The sequence below is a fragment of the Vulpes lagopus genome, chromosome 8, assembly GCF_018345385.1.
Source record: "Vulpes lagopus strain Blue_001 chromosome 8, ASM1834538v1, whole genome shotgun sequence".
NCBI classification, from domain to species: Eukaryota; Metazoa; Chordata; class Mammalia; order Carnivora; family Canidae; genus Vulpes; species Vulpes lagopus.
Window position 1 is genome coordinate 22,681,447 of NC_054831.1, and position 20,034 is coordinate 22,701,480.

The 20,034-nt window shown below is 44.7% G+C and overlaps 1 protein-coding gene across 1 annotated transcript in view; it reads right to left on the reverse strand.

Annotated features, from left to right (window-relative positions):
- Positions 1 to 4,395: 4,395 nt before the first annotated feature.
- INTS9 (integrator complex subunit 9) overlaps positions 4,396 to 20,034 on the reverse strand; it is a 101,787-nt gene continuing 86,148 nt past the window's right edge. Inside the window, exons 11-17 of the mRNA XM_041767057.1 lie at positions 19,410 to 19,470; positions 15,423 to 15,594; positions 12,375 to 12,499; positions 10,192 to 10,359; positions 8,182 to 8,280; positions 6,707 to 6,844; positions 4,396 to 5,128 (exon numbers count right to left, since the gene is read on the reverse strand). Of these exons, the coding sequence (XP_041622991.1) occupies positions 4,952 to 5,128; positions 6,707 to 6,844; positions 8,182 to 8,280; positions 10,192 to 10,359; positions 12,375 to 12,499; positions 15,423 to 15,594; positions 19,410 to 19,470 (940 nt within the window). The 3' untranslated portion in view covers positions 4,396 to 4,951. The remainder of the gene's footprint in view (positions 5,129 to 6,706; positions 6,845 to 8,181; positions 8,281 to 10,191; positions 10,360 to 12,374; positions 12,500 to 15,422; positions 15,595 to 19,409; positions 19,471 to 20,034) is intronic.

A 20,034-nucleotide genomic window follows, 5' to 3' on the forward strand; every position in this document is an offset into this window, starting at 1 on the left:
CTCTGTATTTATGAGAAATTAGGAGAAACTTATGTTTGTCTGTTACTCTGTGAGCTATATTCAAGAGAGACAGCACAATGCACAGATTATAATAGGTGCCTAATACATGCTCACTGAGGATTGGAAAGGCTTACTGATGATTGGAAGAGACTTTATTGTAATGTCAAAAATACTGTGTACACTGCAACTAGTTACTAGATTAAAAATTAGATAATCTCCAACATGTCAGCAAACTTTTAGTTGATAATGCTTTTAGTAATTCAAAATTCGTATATTCAAAATAAAGTTACTTTTATTTGTGATTGATTTCCTAGTTGGACGTCAGGAAAGTTAGGAATTATTACTGTGGTTTGTCATAGCGAAGAGTAAGGGATAAATCCTGCCACCACAAGAATTATTGTGCACAGGCTACACACCTCCATTTCCTGCAGTGGTCTCACATAACAACATAAGAGAAATGAGAAGCAAGTCTGCGTGCCTAATGACAAGATGTGGGCAAAACACTTTTGAAGACCTGTGGTACTGTAACTCCAAAAATGCTTCAGTTTAATACATGTAAAATAATGTGTTTCACTAGCTTTACTGGTATTATTGACCTAGATAATGTGTAAGTTTAAGCTGTACAGCGTGACGGTTTGATACATGTACCTTTTGAGAAATGATTACCACTAGAAGGTTGGTTGACAGCTCCATCCCCTCACATAATTACCATTTTTAAAAAATTTTTTATTTATTTATGATAGTCACAGAGAGATAGAGAGAGAGGCAGAGACACAGGCAGAGGGAGAAGCAGGCTCCATGCACCGGGAGCCCGACGCGGGATTCGATCCCGGGTCTCCAGGATCGCGCCCTGGGCCAAAGGCAGGCGCCAAACCGCTGCGCCACCCAGGGATCCCCATAATTACCATTTTCATGATGATAACTTTTGTGGTGATCCACTCTTCTAACTTTCAATACAGTAGAAGCTACTGTATTGTTAATTACATAGTCACCATGCTGTCCATGACCTAGAGCCACAGAAGTTACTCATCTTTTTGCTGAAGTTTGTACCCTTGGACCAACATCGCCCCATTGCCCCACCCCCCAGCCTCTGGCAAACACTATTCTACTCTCTGAGTTTGCATTTTTTAGATTCCACATATGAGTGAGAACAGACAGGAGTACCTTGGAGATACTGCAGGTTTGGTTCCAGACCACTGCAATAAAGTGAATGTGGCAATAAAGAAAGTCAAATTAGTTTTTTGGTTTCCCAGTGCCTATCAAAGTTATGTTTATAGTGTAGTCTATGAAGTCTACAACAGCACTATGTCTAAAAAATACATACCTTAATTTAAAAATACTTCATTGATAAAAAATGCTGACTACCATCTGAGCTTTCAGCAAGTTGTAATCTTTCTGCTGGTGGAGGGTCTTGTCTTGGCACTGACAGCTGCTGATGGATTAGGGTGAGGGTGTCGAAGGCTGGGGTGGCTGTGGCAATTTCTCCAAATAAAACAACATGCTTCCTTTCATGACTCCTCTATAGTATCACATGCTGCTTGCATTTTACCCACAGAATTTCTTTCAAAATTGGAGTCCATCCTCTCACACCTTCCTGCTGCTTTATCAACTGAGTTTCTGTAATATTCTAAATCCTCTGTTGTCCTTTCAACAGTCTTCCCAGCATCCTCACTGGGAGTAGACTCCTTTTCAAGACTCCATTTCTTCGCTCATGCATAGAAGCAGCTCCTCACCTGTTCAAGTCTGATCATGAGATCGCATCAGTCCAGTCCCACCTCCAGGCTCCACTCCTAATTCTAGTTCTCTTGCTGTTTCCCCCACATCTGCAGTCACTTCCTCCACTCAAGTCTTGAACCTGTGGCTTGTAAAAAATGCAGTATCTGCAAAGCACACCACCACAAGGTGTGCCTGTACAGTATTTGTCTTTCTTGGATTTATTTCACATAGCATAACACCCTTAAGGTCCATCCATCTTGTAAAAGGCAGAACTTTCTTGTGTGGGTTTTTTTTTTTTTAATAGTTGAATAATATCCCATTTTGTGTTTGTATGTCCCACATCTTCTTTATCCATTTCTCCATCGATGGACACTTAGGCTGCTTCCCTGTGTTGGCTATTGTGACTACTGCTGCAGTGAACACGGGGGCTGCAGATATCTGAGAGAACAGCTCCATTTCCTTGGGCTATATGCCTAGAAGTGGAATGCCGGATCATGTGGTTGTATTTTCAATTTTTTGAGGTACTTCATACTGTTTTCCATAGTAGCTGCACCAATTCCTACCAGCAGGTCACAAGGATTCCCTTTATTCCACATCCTTGCCAACACTTGTTATTTCTTGTCTTTTTGAGGATAGACATTCTAACAGGTGTGAGGTGGTATCTCATGTTTTTGAACATTTATTTTCCTGACAATTAGTGATGTTGAGCACCTTTTCATGTACCTGTTGGCTATCTGTATGCCTTCTTTGGAAAAATGTCTATTCAAGTCCTTTGCCCTTTTTTAAGTCAAAAATTTTTTTCTGTTGAGTTGTATGAGTTTTTTATATACTTTGGATATTAACTCCTTGTCAGATAGATGGTTTACAAATATTTTCTCCTATTTGGTAGGCTCCCTTTTCATTTTGTTGATGGTTTCCTTTGCTGTGCAGAATTTTCTAGTTTGATGTAGTTTCACTTGTTGATTTTTGTTTTTGTTGCTTGTGCTTGGGGTCATATCCAAAAAATTATTGCCAAGGCCAGTGTCAAGGAGCTTTTTCCCATGTTTTCTTCTAGTAGTTTTGAGTCTCAAATTTAAAGCTTTGATCTTTTTTAAGTTAATTTTTGGTGTAAGACAGCAGTCCAATTTAATTCCTCTGCATGTGGTTATAGAGTTTCCCATTTATTGAAAAAAACCTCTCCTTTTCCCAAAGAGTATTCTTGGTTCCCTTGACAAATCTTAGTTGACTGTGTAAGTGTCGGTTTATTTCTGGGCTCTCAAGTCTGTACCATTGGTTTATGTGTCTATTTTTATGCTAGTACGATACTGTCTTGATTACTATAGCTTTGTAATAAAGCTTGACATCAGGAATTGTGATGCTTCTATCTTTGTTCTTTTTCAAGATTACTTTGGTTAAATATTCAGGGTCTTTTGTGGTTCCACACAAATTTTAGGGTTGTTTTTTCCTATTTCTGTGAAAAATGTCATTGGAATTTTGCTAAAGATTTTATTGAATCTATAGATGGGAAGATAATGTTTTTATGATGTGACTAAAACCCATAATGCGCTACTAAGCAGCAGTAGAGACTGTGGTATTTAATCTTTAGTCTCATGATCGATGTTGGCTCTAGCTAGCCTCTGGCAAGATTAAACATTTTCGGCTGAGTTCTACACTGCCTGTGTCTAGGTTTTAGCTGCCACTTCCTCTGGAATTGTAGTTGGTTATTTCTAACCTCATTCTGGGTTCAAAGAAGAGTAATGTTGTTTATCCATAGGTTCACTGCAGTGAATTTGAGAACATCAGATGTTTCCAACCTACCCACAGTGGCATAAAATGATGAGCCAACATTCAGCTTTGTTTCTGGAGGCAGGAGAAAAATTAGACTTGGGGCCAGAGGAAAGAAGCGTCTCCCTTTCCTGTCCACCAGTTTGCCTGGCTTAAAGGAATGTATCATCATACAGCATTGGAGGCTTCTTCACTCTTGTTTCTAAGTTTAATGCTCTGCTTAACACAGAGAATCCTGACCATCTGTGGGAAAGGCAGTGGTGGGTAATGATTAACTAGCAGACCCTGAGCTATGTGTTCTGGACCTTTCCCCAGAAGGTTAAGGCTGCTGTTACCAATCTGTGTTGGTGTTTTTTTTTTTTTTAAATTTTATTTATTGATTTATTTATTTGAGAATGCAGGAGAGGGGCAGAGGGGGAGGGAGGGTGAAAAGCTAACTCTGTACTGAGCTGGAACCCAACAAAGAGCTCAATCTCAGGGTCCTGAGATCATGATAGGCGCTGAAATCAGAAGTTGGATGCCCAACAGAGAAAGCCACCCAAGTGCCCCCATGTTGGGTGTTTTTTTATACAGATGTGGCTCATATAAAGTTAAGCACATTTTCATACAATTTAAGAAAAATATGTGAGTTTTTAAATAATGTTGGGTTATATGCTTGCATGCACCAAACTAAAATTTGCTATGGTATTTTTCTTAAAGTAGATTCCATATCCAGTGTGGAGCCCAACAAAAGGCTTGAACTCATGACCCTGAGATCAAGACCTGAGCTGACATCAAGAGTCAGATGCTTAACTGACTGGGCCATCCAGGTTCCCCATTATGGTATTTTCTAAGTTTATGCTGTTCTGTATAGTTTCATACTTTTTCAGACACTAAATCAATGTGTACATTCGAGGTTCAACAGAGCACAGATACTTCTATAAAAAAATAAGTTTTATTAACAAAATGGGCTCACGGTATAAAATACAAATAGATGGTTCGTTATGCCAGTTTTTTTTTTGGATCATCTTTCTTATTAGGTATAGCACTGTAGACAAGTAAATAAAACACAACCCAATGCTAGTTCCCCTGCCCAAGGCCTAGGACACCACAAAAAAACACAGACTGCTTACGTCATTCATCATTTCACCCCTCCTTCCACCATTCACTTCTGGGAAAGCTGCTACTTATGCTACTCCTCAGCTTGCCGCCTTTCCATCTTGGCCACCCAAGGGAGACAGGTTTGGGAAGAAAAGGAGTTTAAGTTTAAAGCATAAGTTCTTGCCCACAACAGTGCTAAAAATCTAGCCCAGGAGATTCTGGCTATATCTGTGGATAATCACGTTCCTCAAAGGCCACTTCTTTATTCCTTAAGCCAGAGAACACCACAAAGACGTGGCCAACTTTTTACGCCCTTCCTCAGTTTGTGCTGGGCAGCCACAGCGAAGGACTGTAGGATTTCAGTGAAGTAGAAATGGCTTAGCTGTTCCATTTAGAACTTCTGTAGGAATTTGAGAACGAGGTCCCGCAGTCGTACCCTGAGCATCTCATCATTGTCACAGATGATATGCGTTGAATCTTCCTCAATCTGGATGAGTGTCTCAGCTTCCTGGAGCAGGACAATATGGCCCTTCGCTGTGTCTTCTACCTTAATATCGCTGAAGCCATGCTGCTCCAAAAGAAAAGAGAAAGGAGGATGATGGATACTCTGAAGCAAGGGGTGGACTGAAAGGCAGGAGGACATGGGAGCAACTGACGGTTCTGAGAAATGACACTTCCTAGCCTTGGCTAAACTGAACATTCTAAAAACTGTCATTTTTTATGCTCCCTAATATATGCTAATATATGCTATGCTCCCTTGTCACAGGACCTTCTACAGCAATGGAAACACAGCTTCGTATACTTCGTATACTTTAAAAGAAGCCTCCAAACATCCAAGATCTCATGCAAAACACAACAAAGTTTCTACTACCCACTTAAGCTATTGTGAGCTATCTTGAGGAGCACATCCAAGAGCTTGGTTCAGGAGTCTAGGACCCTGGGCTTTCCATCAGCAGCCTCCGAACTCTGCCAATGGTCCCTGATTAGAAAAAAGCTCCATCCTGTCCCAGGAAAATACCATTCCTCAAAGCAAGATACCAGTGACCTTGTGATTCGGCAAATCCTTCTTGAGGGAGAAGGAGACAAGGCAGCAGGGCAAATACTTCTCTAGCTACCTTAATGTGAGTTACAGAATTTTCTTACACATCACACAAAGTTGAAAGAGAGGAAAAGAAATAGAAATAAGACTGACTTGCTTGAAAGGGCCACAAGATGGGTAATGGACATAGGCTAGGGAATCTCAACCCTTAGTCCTAGAAAGCTCGTGTGCAGGCTGGGGCAGGCACTGCTATTCCTCTTGCAGGAGGAGATGAGGCAGAAATGGTGGAGAAAGTCAGGGTCAGTTCCTAAGGGTCAACTGCTAGATGAGCCAAGCAGAAGAACTAAGTGCAGGGGATTCTGGGAAAGCAAGTTGTTTCGAGCTTTTAAAAAACAAGTCAAGCAGAGTCCTACCAATAGGGGCCAGAGCACTGCTCAGTCCCGAGGAAGCTGGCCCTGCCATGTTCACAGCATCAGTGCTAACTCCCATACAGCATTCCCACCCTTGGGCCAGGAGAGCCGCACAACTTGGCTGTGGTCTCTCCTTCAGGGAAGATTAAATGACTAATGGCCAGAGGCTGACACCAGAGGACCGCCTACTGCCTCCCCCTCTTGCCTCCTGTCTGCTTCTCCAACTCCCAGGGATCCAGTAGCACCTCTGTCCTCACTGCCCCCCAGTCCCGCGCCTCCTGTCTCCTATGACACAGCCAGGCTGGCGCTCTGACAGCAAGGATCTTCTTGAAAAGTGAGGCTCCAAGGGGGCAGACTTACTAAGTTTTCTTTATCTGGCCTTCCCCCCCTGCCCATCTGTCGCACCTAGGTTTCTGAAGGGCCTTCCCTGGTCTCGTTCCCATAAGAAATGGGGTGTGGTAAGGCAGTCTTCTAGGGGCCTGGGGTCTCAGGGGAAGGAACGGGCTGGCAGAGAAGAAATGGGGGGCCTACAGGGAAGAGGGGGCATGGTCTTCTCTCAACTCTCTGGGACCCTCCCCTGGTTCTGTTCCTGCCATGACCCTGGATCAAGCAGAGGCTTCAGGGTCAGTAGCTCAGACAGTGGAGATGGAGAAAAAGGAGCAACATCCAGCTCCTGTGCAGTCTGGGCAGCACTCACCTTCTCCAGCGTCTGCACAAACTGTTCTACAGGGATGGAGCCGCTCAGCAGTGGCTTCAGCACTTTGCAGTCTGGGATGTCATCGCTTGCCCGCTTTCTCTTCTTACCACCCGTGGGCTGGGTGGGCCTGGGGGGAGGCTAGAGCCGGAGAAAACACAACGTCATCAAGCCCCTCACCCTGAGTACAGGGGAGGTCAGCGCAGGCCACAGCCAGAGCCCATCTGCCCATCCCTCCCTGGGCACTGCTGCCCTCCCTGAAGGAGGCCCCAGCACCCGGCCCAGACTCATCCCTGCTGTGAGGTCAGCTGGCCCTGGAGTTCAGGGTTGCCAGGAGCTGGGGGCTCCACGTGGTGTTCTTTATAACAGAAGCTAATGCCAAAGCATCCACACAGCATCAGTGCCTTTTCTGGCAAAGAAATCTTCCTTTTAGCAAGCCTCATTTTAATTTTTTTTGTTTTTATTTCTATTTTTATTTTATTTATTTATGATAGTCACATAGAGAGAGAGAGAGAGAGAGAGGCAGAGACACAGGCAGAGGGAGAAGCAGGCTCCATGCACCAGGAGCCCGACGCAGGACTTGATCCTGGGTCTCCAGGATCGCGCCCTGGGCCAAAGGCAAGCCTCATTTTTAATTTTTAAGGGATTCATTTTGGTATTTTCTGAATAAATTCTTAATAAACTGTGTTGATAACTGTAGGTGTGACAGCAGCACGGTGGCCAAGGCCACCAGCTGTGGGGTCAAGCTGATGGGTTAAAATGAAGGTCAGAGAAACTGCCTATAAAGTGATGGTGATTTTGTGAGAATTTTGTGAGGATGAAGTGGGAAGGTGAGAAGTAAGGATGGCAAGGACCTAGGATGGCGCCTTGCATATTTTACATGGCAGCACAGTCCCAAGTGTAGAAAGAGTTCTTCTCAGGGGTGAGGAGCAGGGCCCAAGGAGCTGCCCCACGAGGCGGTAAACACAGGGTGGAGGTGGGGCACGAGGTGCCGGGACAAGGCGCTGCAGTCTGTGGGCTGGGGTGGCTCACAGGTGCCCAGCTGCTGCCCGCCCCACAGGCATGTTGGGTAGGGGAGGCCTCCTGGGGGCCGAGGGGCTGCCCGCCACTCTGGGGGCTCCCGCCGCCTGGTGCTGTGCTCCGCACCGCGGGTCTGAGGAAGGTGCCCGTGGGAGCTGTGAGCACCACCAGTACTTTCGGAGGCGGGAAGGGCACTCAGGGTGAGGTGCGGCCCCAGCTCCATGAATAATAGCTGCTCTTCCCTTTTAACTCTCTGAGGCATGTGGCCAGAGAATAAGTAGCGAAGAATTTATACGCAGTGTTCTCTCTGTTTCACATCTCATCCATTAAGGAGTCTGGTCTCTGGCTTGTGCTGGCGGTAGTGCTGGGACCGCTGGTGGGGGTGTCTGGGGGTTCCTGGGCTTCACGGGCCCCAGCGGCTCCTTAGGGACGTGAGCCCGGCCCACCCTCCCCCATACCTGAAGGATGTGCTTGTTATCTTTCGTGTGCAGCACAGCCGAGACGGTTGCCAAGGAAATGCCAGGCTTAATCTCCATGGGCACCAGCGCATCTGCAAGCTGGAAGCAAACGGGTTTCAGTGGGCCTCACCTAAATGTGGGGGGCAAGGTGCTGCAGCCTCACCACCCCAAGTCGGGACCAGGAGGCTGCGCTGGGTCGCAGCTCGGCCTCCTCAGAGAGCTCACAGATGGCGATGGCTGGTGCCAGCCAAGGCCGGCTTTACACACCCACTGGCTCGTTCCCGGCGGGAAGGGAGCTGAGCCTTCTGTGACCACCATTCTTCATTTTCTTTTCAACTTTTGTTTCTATCACTGGAGTCTAAAATACCACATAATTTTAAGGACGAAAGAAGGTAAAAAAAAAAAAAATCTAAAAATAACTTTAATAAAAAATACATCACACGGACGAAAGGAGGTAAGAGAAACAGAACGAGCCTGAGCCCGACGTTCTTAGACCAGTGTGGCTGCTCTTCCTGGAGGCGGCCCACGACCCTCAGCAGCCACCTCGAGCAAGCTTGTGCCGTCGCATACTGGGGCCCAGCTGACCCTTCTGCCTCGCCCTTTTGTTAGTTCACCCCCAAATGATGAACCGCCCACAACCTGCCACGGCCTCGTACCCTGAACCGCCGCACCTCACAGCCACCTCTCAGATGACTTCCAGGCAGCTCCTCACACTTTCACAGGATCTCTCAGAAACCTCTAAGGGCTTCTCCCTACTCAAAACACCTGTTGGGTGCTGACTTTTCATGCCGGCCTCTGCCTCTGTCCTCAAAACCCCAGGTGACTAGTGTCAGGCAGGAAGGACAGGGACATTTGGACTCAGTGAACTAATTCCTGGCAATCTGACTTCTCCCAAAGGTGGAACAGTCAACCTTTAGCCAGGGGAGCCATCTCTTTCCCTACCTGAGTCCGACAAGTACCCCCTTCTAGAACCTAGGCAGCTTTAGAGCCCCAGCGCAGCCACTGGCAGCGATGCCTGACCCTGCGAGAAGCCCCAGCTCCCAGGCTTTGCTGACTATTGCTCTTACACACATAGACTCCGAGCTATCCAAGTCTCCTTTGTAGAAACAAAAATAAATAAATACACAAGACGTCATTTACATCAATATGAAGATCAATATCCCAAGGGCAGAGGAAGCAGCTTAGGGTATTTGAAAGGAACGGGAGAACTGTTTCACGAAACTCCAGTCTCCCAACAACGCCCACCCGAACACATCCTCTTCCTCCCGACCCTGCAGTTTACTCCCCTCACAGGGCAGGCTGCCTGGGAGGCCTGGGAAGGGCACCATGGGAATATGGGCAGCCCCGCGAGCGAAATCTAAGAGGCCGCTGTGCCACAGGGCAAGTCTACCCGGAGCCCACAACAACCCCAATGCCACTCAGAGGCCTCTGCGAGGGGGGACGCAGCCCTCGCCTCCCTGAACAGAGAGGGTTTTCCTACCAGAACACGTGCACAAGGGCTGGCACATCAGGTCTCCTGTCTTGCACTTTACAGGGACAAAGGAGGAGGATTATGAGGAAGCTGCAGAGGACACACTCATTTGGGGGAGATATAAGTATCCTTTAGTAGTAGCAAAACCTGATGGGTGGCGGCACATTTTTAACCCCTGCATCTCACACAGACCTCTCCCCCGCAAAACGCCATGACGCTTTTAGTTCTCTCTACATTCTGTACACGAACAAAGATTTCTGTAAAAGAATATTTCTGAAAGCATGATTTATAATACAGAAAAAGCAGATATAATAAATGTCCCCCACTGAAGGAAGAGTTAGGAAGCTGTTACTTCGCTACCTGGAAAATGAGAGATTCTGAAGATCCCACCTCTCTTCCCAGTTCCTTGCTTAAGGGCCTGCGTTCTTTGGCTCATCAGCATTTGAAACAAAGCGAAAAGAAAGCCACCTCTGGGACAGGCCTCTTTCTGAGACCATGTGGAAAGCCCCGGTTTGACCATGAGACAGAGAACGGCTCACCTCAGGCATGATTTCGATCTTCTCGTAGCGACGCTTGAAGGGCAAGGCAAGGACCTCGGCCCGCCGGTACGACATGGCAGGCGGCTGGCAGTCGATCATCAGGTCCATCCGGTGGGACTGCGCGGGGGGCGGCTGCGTGTACTGCTCGGGGCAGACCACGTGGAGCGGCTGAGAACACACGAGATGGGTGGGGTGAGCAGGGAGGCCGTCCATGTCCCCTGGCACCACGTCCCCCCGCACGCTCGCTCGCCTCGCCTCTTCTGGGCCATCAGATCTCTCCTCCTCTCAAACCCAAGTAACAGGCAGCAGGAAAGGTGAGCGCAGTGCGGGAAAGGAAGAAAAATTTCAGGGCAAAGCCCTCAACTGCCAGCCACATAGGCTAGTGGGGGATCCACTGCCTCTCTTTCCATTTGTTTTTTATTTTTTCAGTATTTTTAAGTCATTCTGATGGTGACTTCCATGGGCCTATTCTCACCTGACCCCTAAGCCCCTGAGGGCATAGTCTTCTTGTCATACCTGCCATCACGGACTGGTGGGGCAACTGTTGGCCGACAGGCAAGAACTGCTGACTTTCACACTAGTCCAGTGTTCTGGGGTTGGGCATTGTTCTGGCATCTGCAGGCCCACTGGTATTCGACAGAGGGCACTGCTCAGATCACATACTCAATTGTGTATGTTAGGACAGACTGATTCAGAGCTTTTTTACAAAATGTCTGTCATTTTGAGAGACAAGAATAGTAAACCAATGGCTACTGAGGACAAAGACCACGCAACCAAAAATTGATCCTGGTGGCCCACTGAGTCATTGTATTGCCACTGCTCACTCTTAAGATCTGGAGCTCGCTTTCTCTTCCTGGAAGGAGGCCTTCCAGCAGGCCAACCGGATGCATTTAAAATAGCACTTGTTCTGTTGGGCTCACACTTGTCCTCTTCCTGACCTGGGTGGTATGATGTAACTCTTCTCAAAGCCACCCGACTGCACAGTCACAGCCTGAGGACTCCAGCCAGGTTTGCCCCTTCTGCAGTGAAGACCAGGTGGCCGCCAGTTCCCAACGTCCCTGTACTGCCTGGGGCTCTGGGAGAACAGAGCTGCTGTAGGGACGGTGGGGGGAAGGTGTTACTTAGTGACGAAAACCACAGGCTTTTAACTGTTTCTGCCCATGTGCTGATGCATACATGGTGGGGTATCGAATCACCAAATCAGCCCAAACTTAGCCACTGCTCTAATCATGTCTAGAGAAAGCCCATCCTCTTTTCTGGAGGGCCAGCAAGCTAGTGATCACTGTAAGCCACCATCTCTGCATTCCTGAGGCTCCTCAGCTTCCCATTCCTTGTTGCCCGAGAGTTCTGTGGTAGTGCCACCTATCCTGAGGTCAAAGACTCTGGGAGGAGGAAAGTACACTTCTGACCTAGGCCAAGGAAAGTGAAGGGACTAGCCATACTCTGCTAAATTACTAGGTCAAGTGACAGGAGACAAGCCAGGGCATCCTGGCGTTCACTCAGCTCCGGAGGCAACAGGGAAGGAGAATTCTCCCTTTGGCCTCTTTCCCTCCCCAAGCCCGCCTATATATGCTGTGAGGTCGCTCGCCCAGCACGGAGATTTTAAACCCCTCCCTCCCCCGCCCCACTACAATTTTCCTTTTGTGCACAGGGCCTTCCTTTTACCTACCACTTTATCCAACTACTTCTGCCCTTTCTCCGTGGCAGAAAATGCAACTGGAATAAACAAATGAAAGCAACAAAAACCAAGCCAAAATAAATCTCTAGTGCAAAGCAAAGTAACACTGTGTGTGGTCCTAATCCACAAGCACAGCAGGGCCCCATACAGATTTCAGCTAAACTATCTTTTGGCTCCATGAGTAGGTTTCTACAACAATTTTTTTGGTGGGAGTGGGGGCAATTTGCTTTTAACTGGACACAGATGGTCCTCATCAAAAATAATAGACTGTTTATGCGTGCTTCTCCTCCACTTTTGATTTCTTCAGAACGGAAACTGCTTTCAGAGTGGAAAGCTCATTACTTTGAAGGGTAACTAAGTAGTACATGTGCCAGCACTCTGCAGACGCTAGAGAAATGAGGAAGGCAAGAAATGCAGCAAGAGAGCCAGCCCTCGCCTCACAGCAACACAAACCACATGGGGGTGACAGGGACACGGGGGAGACACTGGCAGTCCCCCTCCTTACCTGCACTTCTTTAAGCAGCTTTGACACTTGGATGAAATTCAGTCGTGTATCAATGGGGCAGTAAATGCATTTCATGGCCAAGGGCTGGTAGGGAGCCAGTGCTTCCAGGTAGGAGAAATCGGGTTCTAATGAGAGCACACACACAAAAAAACAAAACCCAAAAATTGAAAAGCAGGCAACAGAGTGGCTGCCCAGTGAGGAGGCAGCTGGTGTGGTCAAGGCCAAGCAGATGGCCTGTGGTGGGGAGGGTGAGGCAGTAGTAAGTGCCCAGAGGCTGCTGGGAGCCAGATTCCCTATCGCTCAAGAGGAGTGATTTACAAATAAGGGAAGGGAGAGTGATTTACAAATAAGGGAAGGGAGAGTCAGAATGAATAGCGCAGGGTGGATGTGGAATTCGGAGGTATGGGTGTGAGCTTGAGGCTTTCAACACAGAGTGAGGAAATAATAAAATGAAGGGTAACTAAGTAAATGGGGGAGAAGCAAAAGCTTTTTTTTTTAAATGTTAGAACACCAAACAAACATATAGAAAACAACAAAAAAAAAAATCGCCATTTGGCAACCATCACAGTAATAATTTATTCCGACCCAGGATCATATATGATGCTAAAATATTTAGATAAAAATTGGGGGAAGACCAGGATATACAGTCTCAAAGTGTCTCCCCGGGGGCCTGCCAAGATCATGATTAAATATAAAAACAGTGAACTTCACAATGGAGAAACCTGAACAGGCCACTTGAATCAAGTGCTCAAAGTTAACGCACAGGTATGAGACAAAGCACATACCACTTACCTGACAGGATGCCCCAAGAGGAAAAGAAAAGGATCCCAGTCCCACATCACCAGATACTCCTGCAAAGCCTGGCACAGCACGACTGGGAACCACGCCTGCTGGGCTGGCCCATTCGTTCCCCCCAGAACCACTCACTGCAGCCTGCTTGGCAGGGATGGTTTATCCACTCGCCCACCATGAACCAGAGGAACTGACACATTTCTGGTGTGAAAAATTAATACTTCGATTACCAACAGCCTGTGTCTCCACTTCTTATAGCCCTCGGGCTTACGCTCACTTGTCCCACTAACTTATCCAGTGCATTTGGGAAAACTGATGGAACATTCAGATTTTTAAATTAATCTCCCTCCAGCAGCTCCTGTTTCCCTAAGAAACATACCCCTTCCTAAATGAGGCAGGCACACATACCTGGGAGAGATGACTGACTCCCTTTTATTTACTTATTTATTTATTTATTTATTTATTTACTTACTTACTTACTTACTTTTTTGACTGACTGACTCCCTTTTAGTGTGGACTATGTGAGCTTCAAGGCTAACACGGCTGTAATGCAATCTGCAAAAGTGGTCCAAAACGCATCTCTGACACTACCAGGCTTCACAAGTGACCATGACACAGCCTTTGACTTCTTCCTAGCTGGCTAAAGGAAGATTTATACAATAGCAAATACTCTGACCATACCTATGGGAATACTGTACCTATTGTTGTATCAGAGTCAACAGCTCCTCAAAAAGAACAGGAGACACCACCCTTAGGCCTACTAGACAATGTTCTTCAGATCACCTCTTGCTTAGCAAAACTTGGCAATGCTGAGGTTCTGGGTACCGTGAGTCATCTTGTGGCCTGAGTTCCTCTTTGCCAAAGGGGGCTGGGAAAGACAGAAGCGGCCCCTGACAGCTGCTTTTTTTTTTTTTTTTTTTTTTATGAGCTCTCCTGGCACTTTCTACTAGGCCTTGGTGTTAGCCAGAGCCTGCCTGTCACTCATGGCTAGGCTATGGTGTTCTCCTGTTGGACACAATTTCATAGAACACTAACACCAGACATGGCCACTTGGTGACCACAATGGATCAAAACAAAAACAAGAACCTGTCTGTAATCATGCCTGAGCACAAAACCACAACACTGTTCAAACCACAAAATGAGCAAACATTACCCTATCTAGCTCCATTCTTTTTGTCTTTTAGATAAGAATTATTAAGATACTCATCATATATAACTACTCCTATTTCCTGACAGCAGCCAATTCAGAGCAATGTCCCACATCTGTGAACCCACCTCAAAAATCACCCAACACAAGCCCAAATCCATAAGTTCTTTTCAACATACGCTGAGATGCCTCCCACTTCCTCATGGTGTGTTCTCCCCAGCTGCAATGAGTCAATAAAGCCAACTTTGTTTGACTAGTAATATGTTGGAGGTCTCTGGCACTCTTCACGCACAGGCTGAGCACAAGGAAGGGCGCCAGTGTCCCTGATCCTGAAGCTTTGGGGATTTACTAGACTCTTCCATCATTCAAGTCTTAAAAATAATGAGAAAGAAGTTAACTGATAATTTTCTCAATAGCTTTTATGTGCCAGGCAGTATATGAAATGCTTCTTATAACATTTCACTAAATGCACAGAGCTGCCCAAGTAAGGAGCCAGCATAACCCCATGTCACAAGGAAAAAAGTGAGGCTCAGAGACACGGGTAACTTAGGTTAGGTTACAGTCCACTGGACCTGATTTGGGTCAAGGTTTTTTACTTTACTGCCCATAAGATTTCCAAGTCTCAAGGAAGACCTGAAATTGATAATATAGTGCTTAAGTAAAACCCCTGCTTGACCTCATTAAAGGGTATGTTCTACTCTGAGGGGTTTGTCTCCAGAGGAAAACTGTAAGCCAGAAAAAACTGTAACTGAAGGAGAAAGGCCAAATTCAGGAAATAATTCCTAAAAGGTAAAACAAGAGTGGTTACTAGAATTATTGCTGTTCTTAAAACAGCATACAAAAATCTTCTCAAAAGGAGTTCGGCAGAAGTCTGTCTCAGGGAAAAATCTCTGAAAATTGGTATGAAAATTTTGTCCAGTACAGTTTCCTAACAGTCCATCTTGCTTTTTAATTCTTACTCTTTCCCCTGTGGTTTCCTCACCCTTTGCTATTTATGACAGATGAGTGTTTATATTTCTGTCTAACTGCAAAATTCGTCCCTTGGTCTCCACTTGGTCAGTGCGTTGAGTGATGGTCCCAGCAGAAAGGGCAAAGTTTTGTTTATTTACCTGTAAATATGACAGTGTTGAGACTAGATTTCCCCCAGAGCTCCATGAAATGGACGACATCCCCAAACCGGAGGGAGGGGTGCCCAGTGAACACCACACATGGCTGGCGGAAATCACTGCTGAAGTCTCCGTGGAGGCTGGGGTAGTGCTTCAGCTTGTTGGTCTGAATGAGCTACAATATGTACAGAGAGGCACACAAACAGATATTAGTCTGTGTAGCCAGAAGGAAGAACCACACAGCATGGAAGAGGGAACAGAAGGAAATTAAAAATACAAATGAATCTGATTAACATTTGCTGAAAATTGAGATTTTTCTACCTAACAAGGTGACTTTCTGAACAGATGAGACCTTTTGGTACGTATTAACATATTCAGTGGATACTTTTATTCAGGCTGTTAATACCTGATGTAGTTTAACTCTTCCTTTAGATCTTCTAGACACTCCAAGCCCTGGCCCCAGAAGCTCCCAATATGAATTATTTGAAGTACAAGTAGCTTTCCCATAACATGTGAAACACTAAGTTCTGTCGAGAATAAACATCTCACACAAGAAAAACTATTTATGCACATAGGACTACCTCTTGAGAAGTTATTGCAGAAACTTAATAAAGACAGAGGCCAAACTGGCTGTCAGAAATTTAGGATGTGACATCATCACAACACAGCTATAGTAAGACGTAGGCCATGTACAGACTCGAGCTTGTCTTAAAAGTGTATGTTTTGAACCAAAAAGACTTCCCTTCCAGCACAATACTTGGCAATACTCGCCCAAAGTCATGTCCAATCCAAGGCAACACCATATACAGTAACAGCCACAGATGATGTCTTGTGACATGGCTCAGAAGCTCTTCCTGCTGCCCTGACCCTGCCTCTACCTTCCCACTCTAGCACCGAAAGGTCAGATGACAAACACTCAAGACTTCAGAAACCCTAAATACCACCCAAGTCAAAGGGAGTACTGCCCTGAGATATTGTCTGATGGATAAGGAAATGGTCTGTGGTACTACTTAATCCTGAAGCAACTCATAATGCATAAGAGGGGAAGCCCAGTCAACCCCCAACTCCAAATAAAGTCACCCCAATAGTGAGGTGTGGCCAGAATGGCACAAACCCCAAATGGAAGCCAAAATCTCTTCACTTTAAAGATTAAATCTTTAGTTCGGAGACTGTTTTTACTCGTAACACTTCAACACTACCCCAGAGGTCATAATCAGGTGTCCAAGGTTGGATGGGATATGTGTGTAAAGATGGAGCAAATGCTAAACTCTCACCTTCCTTCCAAGTCATATACAAGTTAACTGACATTCTTTTTATAACTGATCTAGCCAAAATCATTACTTGCCCCAGTTAAATAAGGGTAAGCGCTGTCTAAAAGACTAAGTCTCCTGTATCCATTGCTGTCAAAGAGATGAATGGAGTTCTAAGAATAGCACTGGGTCTTTGCACATAACTTAAATCACTTTTTAGGCATTACCTACAGTTCCTGAAGTTCTTCTGATCAATGCACAGAAACGAAGATAAATTCATCTCTCTTTCTCTCTTTTTTGCCAATTGGACCTACCTTTCCAGCTGACTTATTACATTTGACCATCTGGAATTATCTCTGTACTTCTTTAACATCCAAACTGTACAGGCAATGAAGCTGTAGGGTAGGAATGTAATGTTTTTTATCAGTACTAAGGGCAGAACTATATTTTCTCATGGGTAGTGGCCACAATACCCAGGGTCAACTCCATCATGCCCTAACGTTGGCATGTGCATTTCAGGAACCCAGATTACACAATTATGGCCTTTTCATATTCATAAACTGTAAATGGGACAAAGGTCATCTGTGACATATGTGGGTAAGAATGTGTAGTAACACTCAGAGGACAAAGAAAGGCTAATTGTTTGGAGGCGGGAGGAGAAAAACAGACTTTTAGTGGTGAAGTCCACCACAAAATACGTTTTGCCACACTTCATTTTCTGACATTACTGCATTTCTAGCCTGAATTTCACTGTGGTAATGACAGAGCTTGCAAATACCTTGACTGCAATGTACGGACTGAAAAATGACTTCATCAGAAATTTCCACATGAAATTCTGGTTCATAAAAGTCCTTTAGGGTAGGAATAAATAAGAGTAGTACAAGTTGTCAAATTTAAAATAGCAGAATATTTGTTGCAGTTTTCCCAGAAATTCTCCTTTGTCCCTTTCTGGGTACTACTGCCCTATCCCTACCTCCAGGGTAAGCACTGTCCTGGCTTCTAATACCATAGGTAGGTTTTGTGTGTTTTTGAACTTGTATATAAAGAAAATCACATCGTGTCTACTCTCTTATGTCTGACTTATTTCATGTTTGTGAAATATGTTTACATGACTATGTGTAATTGGAGTTCATTCATTCTTACTGGCATAAGGTATTCCATTATGTGAATATACCACAAAACCCACTAGACTGCTGAGGGCATTTGGCCATATTTCTTTCTTTTTTTTTTTTTTTTAAGATTTTATTTATTTATTCATGATATACACCACACACACACACACACACACACACACACACACACACACAGGCAGAGACACAGGCAGAGGGTCCATGCAGGGAGCCCAGTGTGGGACTCGATCCCGGGACTCCAGGATCATGCCCAGGGCTGAAGGCAGGCACTAAACCGCTGAGCCACCCAGGGTATTTCTGAACTACTATTAAGAGTGCTCTGAAGATTTCTGGGTGTCTTTTGATGGCACAACTATGTATTTCTATTTGGTATACACTTCAAGAACAAAACTGAGGAGGCACAAAGTATGTTTTATATGTTCAGCTTTAGTAGTTACTGCTAGTTTCCTAAAGTGGTTATACCAATTTAAACATCCTTTTTAAAAATATCACAAAAAAGTAGGAGTAACTCTTTTGTCGGATAGTAAGAGAATAGTTAAGTATATTATAATCTGTCCATATGATATGCTATGGAACTTTAGGCAGCAATAATAATGATAATAATGATAGGGAGCACAGAAAAATGTCCATCATAATACTATTTGGTGAAAAACAATGAAAACAAAACTGGGTACAAACTGATACAAAAACACTCATCCATTCTGTGAGAAAGGTATATTCTTTCCATTTTAAAAAAACCTAAGGTATAAGTGACATATAATGTATTAGTCGGGTGTACAGAATTTTATCTATTGTGAAAAAAATCACCACAGCAAGCCTTATAGTTAATATCCATCACCATACAGAGTTACAAACTTTTTTTCTTGTGACGAGAACTTTTAATATCTGCTCTCTTAGCAACTTTTAAACATGCAACACAGTACTGTTAACTCCAGTCACTGTGCTGCTGTACAGTACATCTTATGGCTGATTTATTTTATAAGTGGAAGTTCATTCCTTTTGACCTTTTATTTTCTAAAAACTTAAATGTTATTATTTTCATCATTAAAACTTCACATCTGTGATCAACATAACTAACTGGAAAGAAGACTTTGACAATAAATAAATCTGTTGCTAAAAAGTTAGTAGCAGGTATTAGATAAAATTCCCCACCTAGTCAACACAACAGAGGTAGGCTATGGACTGCAGACACACACTGGTACTATAACGTGGTAATGAGAAGGGGAAGTGGTGAATCTTGAGTTAGAGTACTTCCCTGTTGTCTCACATTGGAAACAAAGGGCTATATGAGCCTATGTAAGGATTTTTTTTTATTTTTAGAGCGAGAGCGAGAGCCAGAGTGAGAGTGAGAGAGAGGGAGAGGGAGAGAGAGAGATGAGGGTCAGGGGGAAAGGGAAAATCTTAAGCAGGCTCCACACCTAGCATGGAAAACTGAAGCAGGGTCCCACGACCATGAGATTGTGACCTGAGCAGAAATCAAGAGTCGGACACTTAACCAACTGAGCACCCATGTGCCCCAGGATTTTTAAAATCTAATGACCTGCTATCTCCATCTTGAACCAATTACCTGTATTTTTTCTTGCTTTGACCCAATAATGCCATTTTCTTACCTCTGCATGAGGAAAAGGTGGTTCTGGAAGATACACCTTAGTCTGTTTGTTGTGACAAAGCCTTTTGAAGAGGAAAACCAGATCAGTATGTTAGGTCGGGCACACAGGGTCATTTGTTGCCACCTAGTGGTAGCAGCGCAAACACTGAATACTAAATGTTATTTTAAAATTTTCCTGCCAGCGAATCTCACTGTGATTAAAAGCCAGAGTCCACAGAGTACTCAGAACATAAATGTCTTGTGTGAATTTTTTAACTGCTAAAATTCCTTAATACATTTTTGCCATAAAAAATAAGCTTATTTTGGAATAATTTTAGATTTACACAGAAAAGTTGCAAAGACAGTACAGATTTCCCTTGTGCCCTTTGCCTAGTGTTCCAATAATGTTAGCCTCTTACATTACCATGATACGTTTGCTGAATGAAGAAATTACTATTAGTGCATTACCACTAACTAAATTCCACTTTTGTTTGGATTTTGCCAGTTTTCCACTAATGTCCTTTTTCTGTTCCAGGGTCCAATTCAAAGTATCATATTCCATTCGTTATGACTGCTTTTGAGGAAAAAGTGAAAGGCTTTTTCTCAGACACACAACTTTCTGTTTTGCATACCCACTAAGCAGCACT